At 47.6% G+C, this 22,209-nt stretch overlaps 2 protein-coding genes across 8 annotated transcripts in view; one reads left to right on the top strand and one right to left on the bottom strand.

The window, feature by feature from the left end:
• Positions 1-106: 106 nt before the first annotated feature.
• Positions 107-20,467, bottom strand: KLHL22 (kelch like family member 22). 4 transcript variants are annotated; one of them, XM_034438555.3, is made up of 9 exons: positions 20,342-20,425; positions 18,671-18,721; positions 16,583-16,754; positions 15,848-16,210; positions 14,167-14,332; positions 10,002-10,720; positions 9,300-9,492; positions 3,475-3,708; positions 107-1,472 (listed from the first exon to the last, which is right to left on the bottom strand). In XM_034438555.3, the coding sequence occupies exons 4-9, from the start codon at positions 16,072-16,074 to the stop codon at positions 1,095-1,097; spliced, it is 1,917 nt and encodes a 638-aa protein (XP_034294446.2). In that variant the 5' UTR covers positions 16,075-16,210; positions 16,583-16,754; positions 18,671-18,721; positions 20,342-20,425; the 3' UTR covers positions 107-1,094. The 4 variants fall into 4 exon arrangements, with proteins under 4 accessions (XP_034294446.2, XP_034294447.2, XP_034294445.2 ...); XM_034438556.3 differs by having other exon boundaries at positions 18,671-18,718; XM_034438554.3 differs by lacking the exon at positions 18,671-18,721 and having other exon boundaries at positions 20,342-20,467.
• MED15 (mediator complex subunit 15) overlaps positions 20,391-22,209 on the top strand; it is a 43,051-nt gene continuing 41,232 nt past the window's right edge. For 3 of the 4 annotated variants that reach the window (XM_087880638.1, XM_087880636.1, XM_087880637.1), the window contains exon 1: positions 20,455-20,609. In XM_087880638.1, coding sequence (XP_087736764.1) covers positions 20,554-20,609 — 56 coding nt within the window. In that variant the 5' untranslated portion in view covers positions 20,455-20,553. Of the gene's footprint in view, positions 20,610-22,209 lie in introns of all 4 variants that reach the window. The other variant, XM_087880635.1, reaches the window with a different exon arrangement.

Raw genomic sequence — 22,209 nt, 5'->3', positions numbered from 1 at the left:
GAGGCCGAGGCCGTTTCCCTGTTGCCCGGGTGGCTTGACTGTCCGGCGCCGGAGGAGAACAATCCAAGCAAGCACGGCAGGCTCACAAAAGAGCGTCGGGACTGCATTTGGAATCGTCAACCAGCAACGGCGTTTATTAAGAGCAGCAGCAGCAGCAACCGAGGTGGGAAGTTTTCCAAGGAAGGGAAAGGAAGGGGGGGGCGGCCCGAGGGCTGAGCTGTTAGTTTCTGGAACCCCCCGAGCAGATTCCGATGGAGAAACGATTGAAAGCAAGGAATAATTCTTGACAGACACGCGGCTTTCACTGAGAGGCAAAGGAAACGTCCGAGAAGGTGGACCGGAAGCGGCATCCTCCTGCCATGTCTCTTCCAAGGGGCCAGAATCGACTTTTTAGGATCTTTTGTCTTTAGCTGCCCTAAGCCCGGCAGCTTCGTCCCCTGGTTAGTCCAGAGGAAAGGCTGCTTAGGTACACTGGAAACCTGATGCAATTTTTTAAAAAATAAAATAAATATGGGAAAACCAGGCTGCTGTTTTTCTTCCCATCTGTATGAAATGCAGAGACTATGGTGAGTGGTTCACGGATAATGAACACGTGGAGTCATGGTTGTGTGCAACAAAGCCAAAATATGCCAATCTTTAACGCGGATTCTGTGATCAATTAAGCAGCACTGTAAGCTTTTAATACCTAGTTAATTTGATGCATCTGTTTTACTGTTAAACTTCTGAGGTTTTGTCAGCTTTTAGTCAGCAAATAATTTGAAGACTGGCTGATTGGCCAAGACATATACTGTATTTTTTCTGGAGGTTTTCCACTGGCCAAGCAATGAGCTATACATTTATGGAGATACCCTCAGTCATCCAGGTTGTGGTTGTCTCAAAAGTGCTTTTGCAAAAGGCAACTGGACGATGTTTTTTCCTTAAGATGTTTCGCTTCTCATCAAAGAACCTTCATCTGTTTAATGAACTGTACCTTAAAATGTTTCTTGCGATGGCTGTCGCTCTGCTCAATTACTACTAAATGGCATCAGGCTTCCTCCAGGTTGGTGGAGCTCTGATGGCAGCCCAAATAAGAAAAGCCGACCCCAAAATAATATCTAATTATCATTCATGCTCTCAAATTCCTCCCAATCTAATATTCTCAGGACCTCAGCAGACACACCTGAGTAATCCTGGACTCTCTTGCGCTGTCCGTCAGACACACCCATTTCGCCCTCTGTGAGAATCACCCTTGGCAAAGTAAGGATGCAGGCTGCCATCCCGGAAATGTCATCTTCCAACTGGGGACCCTCTTCCCAGCAGTCTCTCTCGGCATCGTAGATGTGGACATAGTCCATGCAGATCCCACGGTTATGAGATCTCCCTCCCAAGACGTAAATCCTGTGGCCCAGGACAGCAATGCCAGGCTCACCGTGACCGGCATGAAGAGGACGGACAGTTGTCCATTGAGAACTGCTTGGGGTATAACAAGCAACCTGGTAGAAAACAACATTAAGAGTGGTCATTTTAGGAAGAGCATTTGGGAACGGCTCTCTGAGCTTGAGAATAAGCACTCTTGGGGTCAGGGTTACTGGAAACACCCCACAAAGTTGCCATACCAGTTCTGAAAGCCAGCAACTTGCTTTACTGTGGACTACAGAAAAGTGTAAACACAGCTTTCATTGGGCACCACTCTGGTCTTTGGACTGGCACTGGAGGTTTTGGCACCAGATAACCAATTTCCATACACTGGGCTTGGCCTGTGTGGTGACTGTAGGCTAGTCCCAAATGTTTGACCCAACAGACGCAGATGATCATGTTTGCTCTGGAGCAGTTGAGGGGGGGGGGAGAGTGTCTTGTGCCTGACTGCCTAACTCCCAATTTGTGTGTGTGTGTGTGTGGGGGGGGGGTCCCCATCCTTTTCTCCCTTCATAGATTTTCCTCCCTTGTAGAGGGGAGAGACTGTTTCTCAAACTTGACTGCTTGAAGACTGGCTGGGGAATTCTGGGAATTGAATTCTACCTATCTTCAAGGGACCAAAGTTGAGAAACATTGGCTTAAATTATCTTAAGCAGCTCTAAGTGCTGCCCTAAAAAGTGCTCATCACAGGTTAACAAGTTCATCTTGGCCTTCAGTCAACTTGCCCTGCTCTTTGAAATTGGCACAACCCTAATCAGTTTCTCTCAAAGGCTTTCTTTTGGCTCCTAAACTGGGGCTAAGGCATTCCTTTTAATGCCTTGTTCTCCATTGTGTGTTTGCTTATTCTCTTGTAATTTCTTCCTTTCCAATGATTGTGAATACAAACATTGATTTCCCCTTGCTAATTATCCCAGAACAGAGGTGAGGATTCCAAAGAGTGGGGAGTGGGGGCTATAAGACGGACCTGTTTTTCCAAGCTTCTTCCCGAGTCTCGCTTCTGGAATGAATTTTTCTCGTTAGGGCTCAACTGGCTGATTGGGGTCATATGGTAAGTATTTATGGGCAAATTTTAATAAACCTTTAGAAACATTTATTAAAGTCCTGACCAGGCCACCCCAGGCACCTGATGGATCTGGAGGACTCCTAGGGACAAATGCACATCCCTTGTGCCCACCTGATCTCTCAGCTGCTTTTAATAACATTAACCATCAATCAGAATAGAGCTGGAAGGGACTTTGGAGGTCTTCTAGTCCAACCTTCTGCCCAAGCAGGAGGCCCTACACCATTTCAGACAAGTGGCTGTCCAGTCTCTTCTTAAAAACCTTCAGTGATAAAGTACTCACAACTTCTAAAGGCCAGCTGTTCCACTGGTTAATTGTTCTCACTATCACTATTAAGTTTCTCCTTACTTGCTTAATATGGCTCCCAATTGCCTAATAGGGCTGGGATTTGGGGTCATGGGCCTACAATGTCTCCATTCCTATTTCAATTGCAAATTTGGCACGGAAGGAAAATCCATGGAGTTCACTCCCCCTCACCCATTTAGTTGTAGGTGCTGTCCTGTCCTCAAGTCTGGATGGGAAAAAACAGGTTTGAAGCTGAACCTAGCAAGGAGTTCTCTGCTAGCTTCATTTTTGTGTCTTTTATACCTGAAGCCAGAGCATGTGTTCTTCAGGCATGGCATCTTTACCTAGGAAGGTTCCCTGTGGAAACAAGGCTGATCTTCCAGAATTTCTTAAAGGGCATTTGGGGAATGACTGGGTGCCATGGGGACTTGATGAAAATTTATTGGCATTATATTTGGTTAATGCCCTGTTTTCTCCAAAATAAGACATCCCCTGATAATAAGCCCAATCGGGCTTTTGAGCACATGGCAATAAGGCCAAGCACTTATTTCAGGGTTCAAAAAAATATAAGACAGGGTCTTATTTTCGGGGAAACACAGTAGTTTCAAGTAATGTATGCAAGTGTTTTGTATTTTGGGAGTGCTTGATGTTTCTATTTGGTTGTTAGATTTTTTGTCTAAATATCAGCAGTGTGCAATAAAAATGCCATTAGTCAAGTCAAAGGCTGCCTCACCTCGTGAACATCTCTTCTGTAGCCGGAGTCATTGTTACTGCCTCCAATCACATAGAGCCTTCCCAACAGCGCAGCCATCCCGTGCCAGGCTCTCCTGATGGGACTGTCGCTTAAGATGTCCCAGCGATTGGTGGTCGGATCGTAGCACTGCAGCTCTTTTAGGTACTCTTCTCCTCGCCTCCCGCAAGTGATGTAGATCTTGCCTTCCAGTTCTGCTCCTGCATGGGCATAGACCTATATCAATGGGATAGAAAGCAAGAAGTAGCAGAGAGAGACTACACTACACTCTTGGTTTTCTCTCCCCCACCATGCCCTCAATGGACCTTTAGCTACTCTTGGAAAACACAGGAGGAGGGTAGCCAGGTTAGCCTTGGTAGCAAAAAAATCAGGAGTCTGGTAGCGCCTTTTCTGATTAATGTGTTTTATTAAAAGGCATAAGCTCAGAAGGTCCCAATCAATACACTGGGTTTTTAGCACATCACAATTGTCAATTGTAACCTGCATCTGCATAGCCTACCCCCCTCTGCACCCAATTTACATCCTACAGTAGTCTAGTAGTCTAGCCATTCTATGCATTGAAGTAAGATGCAGCTCACATACTGCCAGGGTTCTCTGCAGCTGAAGTCTGATCACCTTCTCAACAATCTTCAAAGAGGGCAACATCACAGCCTCAGGTCCCACAATCCAGGGCATGTTTATAACCCAGGAGAGACCAAGATCTAACAAGCATGTGACCAAATTGGTAGTTCATAAACACTATTTCTTCAAGAGTCACTGGCTCATCCCAGATTGTGCCACAAGACTGAGCTCCAGGAACCAGACTTGCCCAGTTAGAGTCCAACTCCAAGATACTTGGAATATTCCTCAAAGCGAAGGGATCATATGCCCCAAGGCCCCAACCATTCACCCGTTCCAGGCAGTGCCTAAGGCCTCAGCTAAGCCACCCACCAAGCTTCCTCTGGAAATCCATAGGATCCATTATTCATTTGGAGTGGGTTGATCAAATAGCCTTAACTCCCTGCAGGGGGAAGAGGGATACCAGTGAGTTCAAAAGCAATCAGAGACTGATCTCTCGCGGCATGACTGGTATTCATATCGCCCATTACCTGATCATATTGCAACTGCCTCAGACATACACCAGATCAACTGTGTGGCTTTTGACAGGTAGTGGGCTACTGATGACTTGTGATAGATCCGTGGTTGCCATGGAGACCATGAACATCTGAGCTATCCTGAAATCAACAAGGCTGGGGGACCAAATCACGAATGAGGGCGACTTTATTACAAATATTTGTTTTGTGAGTATTTTTATCTTGATGTTGTAGGTCACGGGCAGAGGTGAAATGCTCCCGGTTCGGACTGGATCATCCGATCCGGTAGCGATGGAGGCAGATGGTTCGGAGAACTGGTAGCAAAAATCCCTGCCCCCTCCCCCATTGCCCAGCTGAGTCGCGCAATCATCAGAGGCTTTTTTTTATTTTTAAACTTATTTTTTCTACAACCTCTGGCCAAAAAAATGCTTTAAAAATGTAAAAAAAAAAAGCCTCTGATGATCACGTGGTTCAGCTGCGATCATCAGAGGCTTTTTAAAGCATTTTTTCTACAACCTCTTCGGCTGAAGAGGTTATAGAAAATATGTTTTTAAAAGGAAAAAAGCCTCTGCCGATCAGGCAAGTCAGCTTGGATCATCAGAGGCTTTAAAAGCATTTTTTACAACCTCTTCAGCTGAAGATGTTGTAGAAAAAATGGTTTTAAAAGTAAAAAAAAAGTTGCCCACGCCCACTCAGTCATATTACCCCCACACACACACCAAGCCACGCCCACAGAATCATTAGTAACAGATTTTACATTTCACCACTGGTCAGGGGTGTCAAACTGGCGGCCTGTAGGCTGGATGCGTCATACGCAGGCCATGCCCACCCCAGCTCTGCAAAGGGGAAAAACGTGATACATCATGTGATGGCAACGTGACGCCGCAAGTTTGACACCCGTGTTGTAGATTGCTGGGAGTCTTTCTGAAGGGTAGCAGCGCACATACACACAAACCCATGAATGAATGAATGAATATGAATGAATCAATAGTGCTAAGTAATCAGTAATTGGAGATGGGTTAGGGTTGGGAATGGGGCTAGTGCCCCCATCCTTGCTCTCCTTGACCTCTCAGTCAACACTATTAAGCATAGTATCCTTTGGGGTGGCTGCAAAGATTGGGGCTGGGCAGGGGAGTCTTGCATTGGTTTGTCTCCAAGGTTGGGCCCAGTCGGTGTTGCTAGGGAGTGAGAGGTCCAGCATACCGCTGCTTGCAGGCCTTGGTACTCTCCACTCCTTTTTAACATCTACATGAAGTCTTGGAGTGAGATTGTTCTCCACTATGGGACGAGGTACCATTGGTACCCTGATGAGACTCAATATTGACCTTACTATCCTGGATAATCCAAATGATTGTTGCCCTCTCACAGTGCCTGGAGGCCATGAGGGTCTGGATGGGAGGGACAACAAATTTCAGCTGAATCCTGGTAAGACCAAGTGGCTTTGGGCATGTGATCCTTCCAGGGCTCCAGGATTTTAATATCTTTAGTTCTGGATGGGGCTGCACTACCCCAGACAGACACAGTGTGCAGTCTGCGGATTCTCCTGGACTCGTGATTCCTGCTCAATGAGCAGGTGGCAGTTGTGGCAAGAAGAACCTTTGCACAATTTCACGTTGTGCGCTAGTTGTGCCCGTTCCTGGATAGGGAGTCCCTGTGCTCAATTGCTCAAGCCTGGCTCTCTCACGCTTGGACTACTGCAACATGCTTACATGGGGCTGCTCTTGAAGGGTATCTGAAAACTTCGGCTGGTGCAGAAAGCAGCTGCACAGGCTGGCTCGGGCCTTGGTGCCTCTAGGGTGGCTCTTGTCCGCGAGCAAACTAGGTGCCAGTTTGCTTCCAAGTCTAATTCAAAGTATTGGTTATGGCCCTTAAAGTCTTTCATGGCAAAGGTCCAGGCTATTAGAAGAACCAGCTCAGCCTGCCACACCTGTGCCAGCAGAGGGCATGTGGCAGATTCCATCAGCCAAGGAATTTCACTGGTGGAATATAGAAGAGCCGATTCTGGAACATCATGCCCACTGAGGTGAGATCTGCACTCACCGTTTTTGGTCTTCCAAAAGGGCGTGGAGACATGGCTGTGCAGCTAGACTGGAGCCCCAGTGGGCATGTGGCACTTTTGAAGGTGGCTAATGGAGTAAAGAACAATCCAACTCCCTATGCACATGTTCATTTTATTGGCAGGAAGAAAAGTTGGTTAAATGGTCTCCAATTAAAAAGTTGTGTTTATAAAGTTGCAAAGTTTAAGTACCCCTGTGTTAAGTATTCAGAGAGATGAAATTTACAACCAAGTTTGGTATGAAGTCTTACAAAAGTGACGTCTCATTCTTACTCCTATTGCTATAAAACAACAGCCTCTATCTGGAGACCAAGAATTCAACAATGGCTACTGAGCCTCTTGCAACCAGAGTAACTGTTGACTAGGATGCTACTGCCTTGCTTTGTTCTCAGAACCAAGTGACAACTGAAATGGACCTGCTAGCCCAGTCCAATGGCCCTTAGTCCAAGAAAGCTACCGCCTGCCCATACTGAACTATCGACTTCTTGCTTGACATAAAGTGTGGGAAACTGCCTGACTCCCTCATTTGATGTGACCTATGTATCTCCTGGAAACATGATGATGGGAGTTAACTGACTAGTTCAAAGAGGGGCTATCTTTGAAAGGATCTACAGGACAAGCTCATTTGTCAAAGCACCCCTGAAACTCTGAAAGCATTAATCTAGATCTGCTTGGATAGCCATGGAAATTCAAAAGACCTGCAACACAGTAGGGACTTCTCCTTCACTCCTTTCTCCCTCCCTTCCATTCCAGCAGGGATTTCAGAAGTTGAATTTACACAGATATCTCCACAAAAAAGTTGTGCTAGTGCATATAAAACCTATGTCTACCTTGCAGAGAACCCTTTGAGCAAGAGTGTCCTGCTAATACTTCCAAAGCACCAACAATGTTGTGGGAAGGGTGGCATTTTGCAAATAGCTGCCCTAAACCAGCTGCTTTAAATCTAACTAATAATTCATGTTATGAACTGCCAACTACTTCCACATTGTGCGTTTACTTGCTTCCAGGAATTTACTGGAAATCTTTCCCGCCAATAAAGTCTTAAGGCTTGCTGCAGGACTGGTGGGGAAACATGCAGGGACCACAGGTGAGACCCCTTCTTGCGTCTCCTGGGTTCATCCTTCCCCAGTCCAGTTCAGAAGTTCTGAGACCAGGATAGCTGGGGGGTTGAGAGATCTGAAGGCTGCTTCTATCAGCAAGCAAGACCTCTGCCTGTGAAGCCAGCCAGTTGGCCATAAATATAGAAGAGGGGAGGGCCATTTCTCCTGCACTTCTGCAATTATCATTGTAAGAAAAGTGGCTGCCACCAGTAGCCTGGCTTATCCACAAAGAGGCCCACTTCCTTTCCACTTCACAGGAAATTTATCAAGAAGAAACTGAGTAAGTCTCTGCCCTAAGACATTTCAGAGGTAAATCACTTTTTTCTAATAGAAATGCAGTTGCTGAAATTCCTATAGCTTTTTTTGTTCAATAAATCTTATCATGTTAGGCTCTTTGAGAAGTTACCAAAAGATTAAATTCTCAGTAGCTGCTATCTGATGTGAAACACCTCACAACTATTCCAGAGGATTAGAAAAACTTACTTTTTCCAGTGTTAAGCAATTCACTGCTTCCACTAACCTGCACCAAAGCCTCCTCCTACAGCAATGGTTTTGTCTGGCTTTCTACCACATTTCCTCTTGCCCCAGAGCAGTCCAAGACGCCAGAGGCCGCTGTTATGGGACCATTCTCTGTAATGGCACAGATTCTGTGGCCTTTCTTGCTTAACAACCACTCACTCAACAATTGTCCGCGCTTAGCCCAGTGCTGAATGAGAGGTGCTAATGACTAGTCCTCACTTCTGTGCCCTGGGATCCCCATTTGCAACCTTTTTTGCTGGAGCCCAGCCGGCAAAGTCAATGGGGAAGCTGGCTGGAGGCTACACATGGCAACTAGGTGGCATTCTTGCTTACCAGCCCAGGCTGCTTTGCTTATCATTAGCTTACTGGAAGAGCCAGACTTTCCTTCACAATGACATCAAACTTTACAATCATTATCACTTAGCGAGGGAAATTCTGGTCCCAATTGCCATTAAGTGAGGACTGCCTATAACCTGGCCCCATACCTTACTGTGCTACCAGGCAAAAGCCTGCTTTTTCCTAATTGGCAGGTGATTTAACTCTGTTCTTGGTCTCTGTTAACTGCTTCATATCCCTTCAGCGTGTTTCATTGCACTTGGGAGCCGGCAAAGGATCAAAACCCTCCACAAAGAGCACAGAAGCAGTTTTGCATTTGGCCAGGCAAATTATCCTGGGCCTGAGTGTTGGCACTTAACCTCCGAGAGGCAAGCACCCCCGGATTGCTTTTGCATCCAGAATTGGTCCTCCACTTCAGGGTGAGGCCTGAAGTGAAGTTCCACGAAGTGGGCAGGGCTGGGGAGTCCAAAGCTTTTCCCTCCCACCCTCCTCCCCTCACCCTGATACCCCTAGCGAGGGCCTTGTTCAGATCAGAGGCACAGCCACTTTTAGTGGAGCCATTCCATCCAAGGGCCAGCTTTGGAGAGCTCTTTGGGCAAGACTCCCACCAAACTGCCTTGGTGTTCCCAGATGGGTCAGCCCAACTAGGCACGGCATCATCTCCGGGACCCCTTCAGGCCAAAGACCTGCCTGCCACCTCCTTGTCTAACCCTCCCTCCTTACCTCCTTCTGAAGAGGAGCCACGTATTCCCAGCTGTTGGTTTTGGGGTCGTATTTTTCCACCTCCCGAAGGTCCTGCCGGTAGTTGCGTCCAGCCACCGCATAGATCGCCCCGCCCACCACGCAGACACAGAGATCTGCATGCTCTTGCTGCAAGGGCTGGATCTGGAGCCACTTATTGTGTCTTGGGTCATACCTTGCAAAGAAACAGGACAGACAGCTCTCCAAGAGGTTACAGGGGTGGGGTCTTAAGCACATCTCTAATCCCATTTCCCACTATGAGACTTATGGGGGCCACCAGTGTTTCTTGGACTCTGCCTATGCAAATCACAACTGTCTCCCACTGAGCAACTGAGCGGTGGCATGTTGTCTTTGTGTTGTCTTCTGCTGCCACCTGTCTGGTTAGCCACTGTCACCGGCTCCTTCCCAATCATTTCTGTTCCACAACAGTCGGCCTATTTTTTGTTCTGTTCAAACAGCGCAGTACTAAAACAGTTGTGCTTGCAATCTTTCCATTACCAAAATGGATCTGCTCATCTTTCCCACCCGAGAAGATGATGTGTTGAAGAAGCCAGCTAAAGTAACTGAGCCAGGCCTTAAGGCAACTCTGGGATAGTTGGGAGGGCCCTGGGCTTATTTTGCCCGAAGCTAAAGACACCGCAGGCACTGGGAATATTTATACATTTCTGAAAGGGACTCTCTTACCTCCAACATCTGGATTCTGCTCGAAAACCTCGAACATTGTTATCTCCGCCAATCAGATATACAAAATTGTGGAGAACAGCTATTCCCTGGTTGGACATTCTTGGAGACAAGGCTGTTGTGAAATGCCTCCATTCTCCCAAAAATGGGTTCAAGTACCGGGCTTGGTTGCTGAGGGCAGTAGACGGGGTTGAATGCATCCCCCCGAAGCCTACCACACAGTGGAACTCAGACCTCAATTGTGTATGCATGTTCTGAAGCACCGGCTGGAGGCACTCGTTCTTATGGTACATTAGGGCATTAGCTACCGTCTCCTTTAATGGACAGGAGCTTAACTTGTTGTGAAGTCTCTGCAGAATTTGGAACTCAATCAGAGGAAAACGGACGGTCTCCAGCAGCTTAGGAGGCTCCATCAGTGAAACCTGATCTGTCTCCAGTTGTTCTGGCGTGTAATGGTAAAGGAGGGCCCCTTCGTAGACCTCATTCTCAGAGTTCACCTCCAAGAGGTTACTGTTGAGGAGGGTGAAGACCTTCTCCAGGGGAAGTTGGCGGTACGGCTCTGTCTTTGAGAGGTTAACAAAGTTTTTCAGAAAGTAGGAATCCAGCTTCTCTGTCAGGTAACACAAATCAAAGAGGTCAGCCAGTCTATACATGTCCACAATGTTCTCATCATCCACCCAAAGCATGAGGAAATCACAACAGAACTTGATGATCTCAGAGATCTACAAAGGAGAAAGGCATGAAAGTGGTATCAGAAGGAGCAATTCTGAACCTTCAAAATAATATACCTAATCGTTATAATTTCTCATAAATTCATAGATTGGATCAAAATAAACTTAATCTGTAAGTCTCACTATTGCAAAAATCATCTGTTTAATGGCTTGAGATCAGACTAATGACAAAACTTTATTAGCTATGGAACATCCATGCAAGAAAAGGACAATTAATCCTTTCTCCCAAGAAGCGGCCGTTTCAAGCATCAGGGCCATGCAATAGGGATCAGCAAGAACAGAACAGGATGCAGAGCATCTTGGATCCAATTCAAGAGCAGGTTTCCATGGGGCCAATTCTCTGATATCTATATTAACCCTAAACACATTGCAAGATTATTACCAAAAACTTGGATAAGGAACGTGCCAAATACCCAACACTAAATTTATATGAGAAAACAAATGCCAGTAACCCAGATTCTGAATACTGCTGGGAAGTCAACTAGTCTGAAATATGAAGAAATTACCTTGTTGGATGGCATCTCTTGCTTTTGAAACTAACAATTTTGTGTTATCAGTTGCCAGGCAACTCTGAGTCAGTAACAAGGATTAAGATTATCCAGTATACGGAAAATGTTAATACAATGTAATGAAGAAAAAGAAGCAAGTATACCAGTCATCATTGTACAGCAGGCTCATCTCACTTCCTGGTTTTGCTCTTGGGAAAAGGACAATCTTCCTCAATGGCCATTTGGCAAGTGGGTTGCCATAGGCTGAGAGGGTTATGAGCAGCCCTAAGTCCCCCAGGTGGCTTTGTGCCTGAGGTAGGAGTAGAAACTTGATTTCTAGCCTGACAATTGCTGGCGTTATTTGATTGACAGGATCAGAAGCATGCCCATTCTGTCAGAACATACAGGATGCCATGAAAGGCTGAACACCAGCACCTTGGCTTGCACTTGGCATCCAATGTAGCTCATGCACTAGCAGTGCTGTGGGTGCACACCAAAGTGCACCCATGACTGCCACATTCTCGGCCAGCTGTAGCTTCTGAATGCTCTTTATAGGCAGATTCATGTACAGTGGATTGCAATAGTCCAAATGTGGGTAGCCTTTCATCCCCAAAACAGATACAACTGGTGCACATACTCCACTCCCAGCACCCTGAGTTGGTCCACATATAAAAAATCTCCAGAAGGGATTCATTATTCCTTTCATGACATTCATAGGTATGGTATGGTCAATGACACACCCGGGCACTGGTTAGGGAATCCGGATAGTCTGGTTCCTCTAGGACCCTGTGCCATTATCTAGCACTGTTGGTCCAGTGATGCCTTTTTGAGGGAGAGTTGGACCACTGCTTCTTTAACATCCCTAACCCAAGAATGAAATCAATGCTGCTTGGGTCCTACCATTATCTCCCAGGAGGCCTTGACCAACCATGGGGGAGATGGCTCTCATTAACCGACAGCCACACAATTCTGAGGACCCCGTTCACAGATAACTAAACCAGATTGTGTCTCAATCACCTCAAGAGAACATGCATAACTGGGGCCACGCTTAGACTGGACGCAAGTGATTATTCATCAAGGACTTTGACTAATCCTCCCAGCAGTTCTGCAGATGTTCCTCTCACTCTTTTCTTCCCAGTTCAGATCAGGTCACCTTAACTAGAGCTGTTGGCTAGCACTCAGCAGATGGAATAAGAGTGGAAAAATAATTACATTTTGTTACCTTTATTACTACAACACAACATTAATGTAGACTCTTATATGTGTTAGGCCAGATTCCCTCATCTCTCTTCGTGGTGCTCCAGGTGTCTTTTGTTTCATTTCCTAAAGCTCTTTTGAAAGCCAGCAAACTCTATGAGATCCCTAAACAGGGAGAGGCCCAGAGGTGTCACCTTCTCATTCTAGGTACTGACTAAGGCCTGAGTTTGAATTCTGCAGTAGAGCCTCAGGGAACTCTCTCTGAAACCCAGTGGAGTCTTTCAGGGCCTGGAGAAGGCCGACTGAATGGGATCCCCTCCCTAATGTGCGAAGCCACACCAAAGGGATCCAGAGCAGTCACAGAATGGTCTGACCATGACAAGGGGTCAATATTAACTTTATTTATTTCATCTATTTCTATTGCTGCTCAGTTCAACAAGGGAAGTACATAAATCGTATCCAGAGTAGCCATAAGTGCCTGAGCTGCCAAGGGATGCAAAGTCTCTCAGCACCACAAGACTGGGAAACTCTGCCACCAATGGAGGAAGAGAAGCCACTGTGCCACGGAGAGGCTGCTTTAGTAGCCACAATCTCATCGGGTCCCTGGAGCCCAAGCTCAGAAACAGGATCAAAGACCCAGTAAGTTGTGGGGCCTCTGACTACCATACGACAATAATAATTCACTGCTGCCAGGAGTTGCTGCTGATGCCACACCTGAAACCCAGGTAGAAGCATCTTCCAAGAGGGGAGTGTTCATCCCAGTTCATTTAGGCATATCAAGTTGACTCTTTCATCTATGATAAGATCCTGGATGAGAGGCCTTGTTGCAAAATGGTATTTAGAAGCAGCAACTGGAGCTGAGGATCTGTTGACCTGCACCAGGGCTCAACCCAGGGAGCCAGAAAAGGCTCTACCCTGAGAATGGGCCCACCGTATCACCTTCTGCCAGTCAACCTGAGTTCATGCGACTCCCTGCCCCATCCCTCCATGAGCCACTCTTCCTCAGCTCTAGGAGTCTTTCCGACTTCAAGGCATTCTCCTGCCAATCCTTACGGAGCCTCTGCACTGCTTCTGTTTTAGCATCCAGGCCCCTCTGATCCACTTCAGGCCCCAAGAGGTCTAGAGGAGCCCAGCCTTTGACCTACGGACACAGCTTGGGCGTTTTCACCACTGGGCCTCTCTGAAGAAGGGCCAGGATCTCCAGACATAGCACAGCATTTTTACCAGCCCAGGTTCATGCTCAACTGAAAGTACTCTTACGTGCCAAAAGCATGGCATTTCTAATTCTGCCCACAGGCTGAGATCCACTGTGGAGGCCCTGCTTGTTCGCCCTCCTTAAGGGCAGTAAAGGGCGACCTTTGGGAGGCTGGGACACTTTTTTTTTACCATGTGGGAAGGCAGCAAGATCCAAAATGGGAGGGGCTGGAAGGCCCCCTCTTTATGGGCTACAAACAGAGGTAGGGTACCCTGAGGTTCATATAACCAGATTTCACTACGATCCAGTAGATTTGTGGATCTTTTTTATTACTATCATGTAAAGGAATTTCAAAAATTTTAAAGCTATTTTTTATCACACTAGTTCATATGCTAGACAGTTCCCTAACTGTCTTGACTATCTATGGCTCATAGTGCTGTTCTTGGGAAGTGTGCTGTGTTGCAGGCCGACAAAACTCTCTGATCTCTCTTAATCCATGAGGAAGCTGCCCTTCTTCCCCAACACATCTCACATCTTTTAGAGCTGCCAAAGCTCACCTGTAGTTGACAGGATGCAGCTAGAATTTCTTGCACATTGTTTAGGCCAAGTTCCAGGTCCGAAGTATATATGAAGTTCAGGATTTTACACATGGCATTGTAAGATATGCCCTGAATATGAATTTCTTCCTGTTCCATTTCTCTGAGTCCCCCAGCAAACATTCCCCTACAAAAGGAAAGATCTTCTTTCAGTTACTTCTCCCAATGAAAAGTATAATGAACAAAATGCAGTTTTTAAACTCATCCTTGCGCTGCCCTATTTCCAAAGAGGTGGCAAGGCGAGATGTGCTGACAGGAGGACCCAACTCTTATGGTCCAGTCAGGCATGTGTGGGATGATATGTCAGGCTGGGTTCCACAACATCACCTCCTCTACACACAACTAGCTTGCCACGTCTGCAACTTCTCTCTGAGCCATCATCTTTGCTAAGTGATAGCAGAGAGCCCTAGTGAGATCAGGATGACAGAGATACAGCACAAAGGCATGGGATGCATGGCCTTAGTACGTGACAAAGAGAACCTGAACCAGGAACTCAATTCAAAGCCAGGTTGCATTAACAAATGCCCAATGCTCTGATTACAGGAAACAAAAGCTTGGCTCTATTCTGTGCAGGTGAGATTTTCCAGAATCTGGAATCCCATCCCTCGCATTTTAAGGGTGACAGACTGTGATGCATAAGAGAAGAACTGCCAGGATTGCGATGGGAAGAGAAGACCTGGAGACTAAGTCATGGGAGGAAGGGAGCATATTTAGTCTACAGATTAAAAGGTAAAGGTAAAGGTTTCCCCTATCCAGTCATATCCAGCTCTGTGGGGGGGGGGGGAGGGGGGGTACTCATCTCCATTTCTTGCCTGAGGGAGCCAGCATTATCTGAAGGTATTTCCATGGTCATGTGACCAACATGACTACACAATGAGGTGCATGGGATAAATTCCCATCAAAATGGGATTTATCTACTTGTATTTGCGTGCTTTTGAACTGTTAGATGGGCAGGAACTGGGGCAGGTAACAGGAGCTCACCCCATAGTGCAGCACTCAGGTCTCAAACCCGGGCAGCCAACTTTCCAACTGGCAAGCTCAGCATATTTAATCACTAAGCCCCCATGCTCCCCAAGCTACAGATTACAGGGAAGCATAATTACAGTCCACACAACTGGAAAGGGAGCAAATGCTCTGTTTCCTCCAGGGAATATGCTACAACTAAGTTCAGGAAAGCGCACGGCAATTTTAGATGCCCATTGTGAGAGCTGTTTATGTAAGAGAAAACATGGATTTAGTTGCTTGAAGTTCTTTCTAGGTAAAGCTTCTAATTATCGGCTGAGTATCCCATAATTAGCATCCCATCATGTCAGCATCCTGCACTGAAAAGAGAACGGGTTCCTTCACGCTCCCTTTGACTGATTCCATTGCAGAATTTTGTAAAGGAAGACACAAACACAACCTTGCCAAAGCAATGGACCAAGCAACATCCACGTTTTGCAAATACTCCTTAAACAGGCAGAAACAGCATTATAGGTAAGAAGTGGGAAGATAAATGCTAAATTTGGTTTAATTAAATTTGATTAAATCTAATGATTAGATGAAGCTTTGCTTAATCATTAAGCATATAAAAGTTTCAAACAGCCATGTTTACTTTTCATTTCCAGCAATTTCAGATTTTAGTTTTGTTACAGGCACAGACCTGAAATAATCACAGGATGCAGCCAGGAGGATTCGATGAGCATCAATGGTCTTCCCCTCTACATGCAGAACAACATCAAAGAGGATGCCGCGGTCCCGGAGAGCCCCCAGGCCACTCAGCAGAGTCTGGGAGTGCCCAGCGCTATGGTAGGTCTTGCTGGAGCACTTCTTGGTGAAAGGCTCCAGGGGGATCTTGAGAGGCTCCGTCTCCTCCTGCTGACCCGCCATCCTGGGCAGAACCTCTTGGGAATCAGAGAGCACAGCAACTGGGGTTCCCCGAGGAGCAACTGGTTTCTGTTAGGCCAATTTCCTCATTCAAAACTTTCATTGCCCATTGCCATGAACACAAATTGCAGGTTCTTATCTACAAAGAAAGAGATTAATGGAATCCAACCATTTTGGCACAAAAAGGCGGCCCAATGCAACCCCCCATCAATGAGCTTTGTGGCTCTAAAAAGGCATGGAAGGCTGGTGGCCCTTCTCACAGAAGATGGTTTGTCTACCACTTGGATAGTCTTTGGCTCACCCCGTCCTGCCTCAGAGGCAGCCTAAACTTATCTTTAGCTGTTCTGGTGTTATTTCCCCCCTTCCACTGACACAAGTCTTCTTCTACAACCAAGGACACCTCACTGATGATGGAGTCCAGGGATGACATTAGGCTGCTTTCATCTTCAGTCCATGGACCCTGCCACCTGCCCCCAGCCATTTTGGCCTGGTCAAAGGAGAAGACAGAGACCTGATCAATATTCTGTAACAGCCTGTCATGCTCCCGATGGAGTCTGAATCAGTAGAGGAAGATGAGCTGGAACAAGAACTGACAGCGATTGAGAGGGCGGCTCCGTTGGCCTTGGAGGAAACTGGGGAAGGGCAGAGTCAGTCCAGGCAAGGCTTTTCGGAATTAGTAAGGCCTGCAGGCAGAGAGGAACAGAGGCAGGATGAACATGAGACAGACGAGGAGCAAGGAGCACCCCTTCCTGATCCAAGAGCTCGGAGAGTGCAGAGAAGGCATAATCAGCAAAGACTGAGCAGGCTACTTGGGAGGAGAGTGCCCCGCCTAACTTCACCCAGGCACACCTGGGGAACGAGACTTAAGGAGGTGCTGTGGGGAGGGGCATTTGTTGGGAACAAACGCTGAGTTCCTGAAGTGTTGCGTGCCAACGTTTGAACTTGCCAAGAGTCCTTGCATTCCTTTTGGCGTTCTGGACTAATTACTTAAGATCTTTTGCTCCCTGAATTCCTTGATTTGCCAAACACATTTGGATTTATTGCCGTGCAGCCTTAGTGCAGACAGCACTGGGCTGGACTAATTGCAGCCAGAGGCTGCTTGAGGTTTTTGTGGGGGTTTGTTATCACTCTGCTCTAGGACTTGCCAGAAACGTGGGAGCATTTGGGGAGCAATTAAGGGGCGGTATGAACTTCCAGCTTTTATGTTATTTCTGTGCCGTGCCCTGGGTGTTTACACAGCCATTTAGGTGTTGCTCTCTTCTGGAAGAGCACCAAGCTATTTTAAATAGTTTTTAGATGGATTATCTGGATCCTTTTTAGTCAGGTTTTAGGTCTGGATATGGTTCCAAAATGGCATTGACACTCATGGATGATCTCTGGCAAGAGCAGGATCGATATAGTACATCCATCCTCTCTTCTTGATTTCTCAATGGCTTTCAATACCATGAACTATGGGGGCCTTAGGGAGTTCACGGTGGGATGCATAGTTCTGCACTGATTCACCCCTTTCCTCTGAGGTCAATCCCAATCAGTGTTGATAGGGAGGGAGAGGTCCAGCTCTCAGCCTCTGTCTTATGGGGTGCCACAGGGCTCCCTCTACTCCTTTTTAACATCTACATGAAACCACCTGATACCTGATTATATACCGTATCTCTATCCAAGGTGAAGTGAGTGGATGCCCTTTTGTAGTGCCTGGAGGCTGTGAGGGCCTGGATGGAGAACAATCGACTTCAGCTAAGGAGTTCTGCATCCAGGAGTTTATGATGGGGTTGCACTACCCCATATAGATCTGGTGCGTAACCTGTGGGTCATCCTGGACTGACAGTTCCTGCTCAAAAATCTGGTGGCAGCTGTGGCCAAGAGGCCTTTGCTCAGCTTCGTGTGGTGTGCTAAATATACCCTCCTTTCCTGGATAGGGAGGGCCTCTGCTCGATCACTCATGTCCTGGTCATCTCCCGCTTAGACTATTGCAATATGCTCTACATGCGGCTACCCCATGTGGTACAAAATATGGCCATGCAGCCATTGTTAGGGATCCAAAGAAGGGTACATAATATAACACCTATGCTCAGTGAGCTGCATTGGATGCCAGTTTGCTTCCAGGTCCAATTCAAGGTATTGGTTGTGACTCACAAAGCCCTATATGGCGTGGGCCTAGGCTAATTATGAAACTGCCTTCGTCTGGTCAGGCAGATATGTTGCAGACCCTGTCAGTTAAAGAACTTCCACTGGCACAGTCTAGGAAGAGGACCATTCTCTGCTGTTGCTCCCATCCTGTGGAATATTCTTACCCTGGCGGTAAGGCGGTAACCCAACTCTCTTGGTTTTCCAAAAAGGAGTGAAGACGTGGCTCTGTGGCCTTGCAGTGGGAGCCCTGGGGAGTACTCACCCGTGGGGCTGGTTAATCCTTCCCTTAACCTTTCAACTAATTTTAATCTCTTGCCTCCTCTTAATTTTTTTAAACTTTTATATACGCTGTTTTATGCTTTGTTTTATTGTACACTGTCCAAAGTCCCTCTTTGAAGGAGATGGGCAGTTCAGAAATGTAATAAACAAATATGGTTTATGATCTTCTGAGATACAACTACTCCTTTCTTACCAAAAAGCTTTGGTAGCTGTTTCTTCCTGGCTCTGTCCCAAACATTTCCTGCTGGGAAATAGGTAGGAATAATATTTTAGAAATTGTAGAGAAATGCTGTTGATGTCAAGAGCTGGATAATGATATAAATGTTTGGGTTTAAAAATGATGAAAAGGAAGGGTAAAAATGAAGCTGTTGAACAATTGTAAGGCTGTAAATTTATATGATGTATATTGAGAGATGTTAAACCATGATAAAGTCAATAGATGTGAATTCAGAAAGTTTTAAAAGAATGTGGAGTTTAAGATGTGTTGCTGAATGTAATTAAGAGTGGCATTTGATGGAAATAAAATTTATGTAGACAAGATGCCTGGTAATCTTTAGCACCCAGACAATCAGGTTCGCCTGATACCCCAGTTGCGCCCCTTTCTGGATCGGGACTCCTTGTGCACAGTCACTCATGCCTTGGTCACGTCACGCCTGGACTACTGCAACGCTCTCTACATGGGGCTCCGCCTGAGGAGCACCCGGAGGCTCCAGCTGGTGCAGAATGCGGCCACGCGGGTGATTGTGGGAGCGACGTGGCGCTCCCATGTAACACCTCTCCTGCGTGAGATGCATTGGCTCCCGGTGGTCTTCCGGGTGCGCTTTAAGGTGTTGGTTCTCATCTTTAAAGCACTCCATGGCTTAGGGCCAGGATATTTGCGAGACCGCCTGCTGCTACCCATAACCTCCCACCAGCCAATACAGTCTCACAGAGAGGGCCTCCTCAGGGTGCCGTAGGTCAGGCAATGTCGGCTGGCGGCCCCCAGGGGGAGAGCCTTCTCTGTGGGGGCACCCACCCTGTGGAACGAGCTGCCTCCTGGAATACGACTGATCCCGGACCTCCGGACCTTCCGTAAAGCCCTGAAGACGTTTTTATTCCACCAAGCCGGCCTAGCCTAAATGGTTCTTAATTGGGATTTTAAATTTTATGGACTTGGGGGTTTTAAATTGGGAAGCTAATGATTTAATTTTTTTTAATTATCTTAACTTTTGTATTTGTATGTTTTTTAATTTTGGCTGTTCACCGCCCTGAGTCCCTTCTGGGAGAAGGGCCGTATACAAATTAAATAAATTAAATAAACAAAATAAAACCTGGTTTAGGATCTTCTGAGATAGAACTACTCCCGTTTTAGCAAAACAAACATTTTGAGGCAGCTTCGGTCGCCGTTCCTGCCTGGCTCCGTCCCAAACATTCCCTGCTGCATCTACAGAGGAAGCTTTGCGTGGCTGGACTGTGGTTTTGCCCCCCCCTCCCCAACACCATTGGGGGCTTTCTTTCCTTGGGCTATTCCCGGGCGCCTCCTCCCCCGGGGAGCAGCGGGGAAGCCCTCCCGACCTCAGCCCAGGGGGGAGCCGGCAGGAGAGGCCAAGAGCCCCCGAGGGGTCCTGCACCCAGCTGCACAAAAGGGCCCGGTGTGAGGGGGGGTCGCCCGAAACCCTCCTCCGGCTCCCGACCTCTCGGCGGGGCTTCCCGGGCACTTGGGACCCGCGCTCGGCCGGGAGCAGCTCCCTGGAAGGAAGGAAGGAAGGAAGGGGCTCCCACGGGGGCTCTGCCGGCTCCTTCCAGCCCCCCGCCCCCGCCGCGCCTCTCCGGCCCCACCGGCGGGCCAACCTCGGCCACGCCCGCCTTCCCCCGCCGCCCCTACCTGGCCGGAGACGGCGCTCCGCGGACACGCCCAGCGCCGCCACAGACTCCGCCCGCCACCCGCGCAGTCGGCCGGGGCGGAAGCAGGAAGTGCGGCTGCGGAACTCCACTTCCCGGCGTGCCGCGCGACCCCCGCCCGCTCGCCCACTTCCGGCGGCCCTGCGGAGGCGCTCTGGCTCGGGCGCCCGTGGCGGCGGCGGCGGCGGCGGCGGGATGGAGGAGAGCGAGTGGCGCAGCGCCAACTTCCGGCAGAAGCTGGTCAGCCAGATGTGAGTGGCGGGTCCGCGGGGGGCCTGGGCCTGGCCTGCGGAGCTGCTCGGGGATCCCCGCGTGGCCGACCTCTGGGCCGAGGGAAGGGCGGCCTGGGGCGGACTCGGGGCGCGGAGGAGGCGGCTGACCGGCCTGAGGGCGAAGCTGGGCAAGAGCCCCGCGGGAGGCCGCCCGCCACGCAGCTGCCTGCCGGGCCCCGGTGGGAGGGTGGGAGGCAGCGCAGAGCCCCCGCCGCCCTCGGATGAGGGAGTCCGGCAGGGAGGGCCGCCCCCTCTTCCCCCTGCGCCTTACCTGCAGGGAGGGGCCGGCCAGGTGGGCAGTGGCGGCAGGCGAGGGTTGGCCCGTCTTGCAGGCAGGCTTGTCAGGATACCTGAACGGGGCGCCCGCCTGCCCCTCCCTCAGATTCAGGTTACGACCTGTTGCGGATTCTTGCTCGGAAATAAATGTTTTTAGGACAGGCGCAGAATCTCTCTTGATCTCATGGTAACCCAAAGATTTTTTCCTACTTCCGTACAAACCCTGGGGATCTGTAAACTGTAAATTATTAGTTTACAATTTAGTCAAATTAAAATTCCCTAGCCATTTGTTCCTAAGATATACCTAAAGCTTTTGATTCCCTGAGAATACTATTTGTAAAACTAACATTAAATTTAATTTTGGGACCCGTTTTCTTAAGATGATTGAAGATATTTATAGCCAAACTCAGATATGATTAAGCAGCTATGATTCATATCCCTTTACTATTTTTAAGCGGCACCAAGCAGATGCCTCTTTTATAGCCTTTATTATTTAACCTAGCCATAGAAGCATTGTAATAGCACTCCAATCCAATAATCAGAGTTGTGGGGTGAAAGTGAGAGATAAAACGTATGTATCTTTTAAATTTATTTGCAGATTATATGATTTTGACTCCCAAATGCTTCTTAGTCAGCTGGCTATCCTAAGAAGGAGTTAGACGTGTCAGGACTCCAGTTAATTTTTATAAATCACATCTGGTATTTTTCACATTCCACTCAAAATACAAAAAGGGCTACTCTGGGTGGCTTACAACAATAAAACAGAAAAAAAAATGTTTAAATGATTTTTAAAAAAATTCCCCTTGGAAGCTGGTGCAGCACATTTGTGCTACATCTTTGGCAGTGCGGTAGAAGTGGGTATTTTATGCTTCAGTTGCTGGGACCCCATTCTAACTGAGAGTTCACTGAATCTTGTCAGAATTGACAGAATATTTTCTCTTGTAGTAGCAAACAACAGTGGCAGTAATCAAAGTGATTCCAGCCTTCAATGTTTATGGTTTTTCCCCCTTCTGTTGCACCACCTCTCAGACTGCTTGGATTAATCCTTGCAGTTTTCTTGGCAAGGTTTTTCAGAAGTGGTTTGCCATTGCCTCCTTCGTAGGGCTGAGAGAAAGTGACTGGCCCAGGCAGGACTAGAACTCACCATCTCTCCGTTTCTAGTCTGATGCCTTCACTATGACACCAAAGCAAATATCAATATTTATGTCAGGGCATTCTGTAAATGTGCTCAATTTCAATTAAATCGGCTAGCAATGTAAAGTGATGTCTAAAACTTTCTGATTTACTCTTCCCAAAGAGCAGG

This window comes from Pantherophis guttatus, chromosome 17 (assembly GCF_059756535.1).
Source record: "Pantherophis guttatus breed Tessera chromosome 17, ASM5975653v1, whole genome shotgun sequence".
Classification (NCBI taxonomy): domain Eukaryota; kingdom Metazoa; phylum Chordata; class Lepidosauria; order Squamata; family Colubridae; genus Pantherophis; species Pantherophis guttatus.
The sequence above is the reverse complement of the archived record's forward strand: the minus strand, read 5'-3'. Positions and strand labels throughout refer to the sequence as shown.

Coding starts and splice junctions, on each gene's coding strand:
- KLHL22 (XM_034438554.3), bottom strand. CDS start 16,074: ATGGCGGGTCAGCAGGAGGAGACGGAGCCTCTCAAGATCCCCCTGGAG. Junction 9,493..10,001: donor GCAGAATCCAGATGTTGGAG/GTAAGAGAGTCC, acceptor TTTCTTTGCAAG/GTATGACCCAAGACACAATA. Junction 1,473..3,474: donor ACAGAAGAGATGTTCACGAG/GTGAGGCAGCCT, acceptor GTTTTCTACCAG/GTTGCTTGTTATACCCCAAG.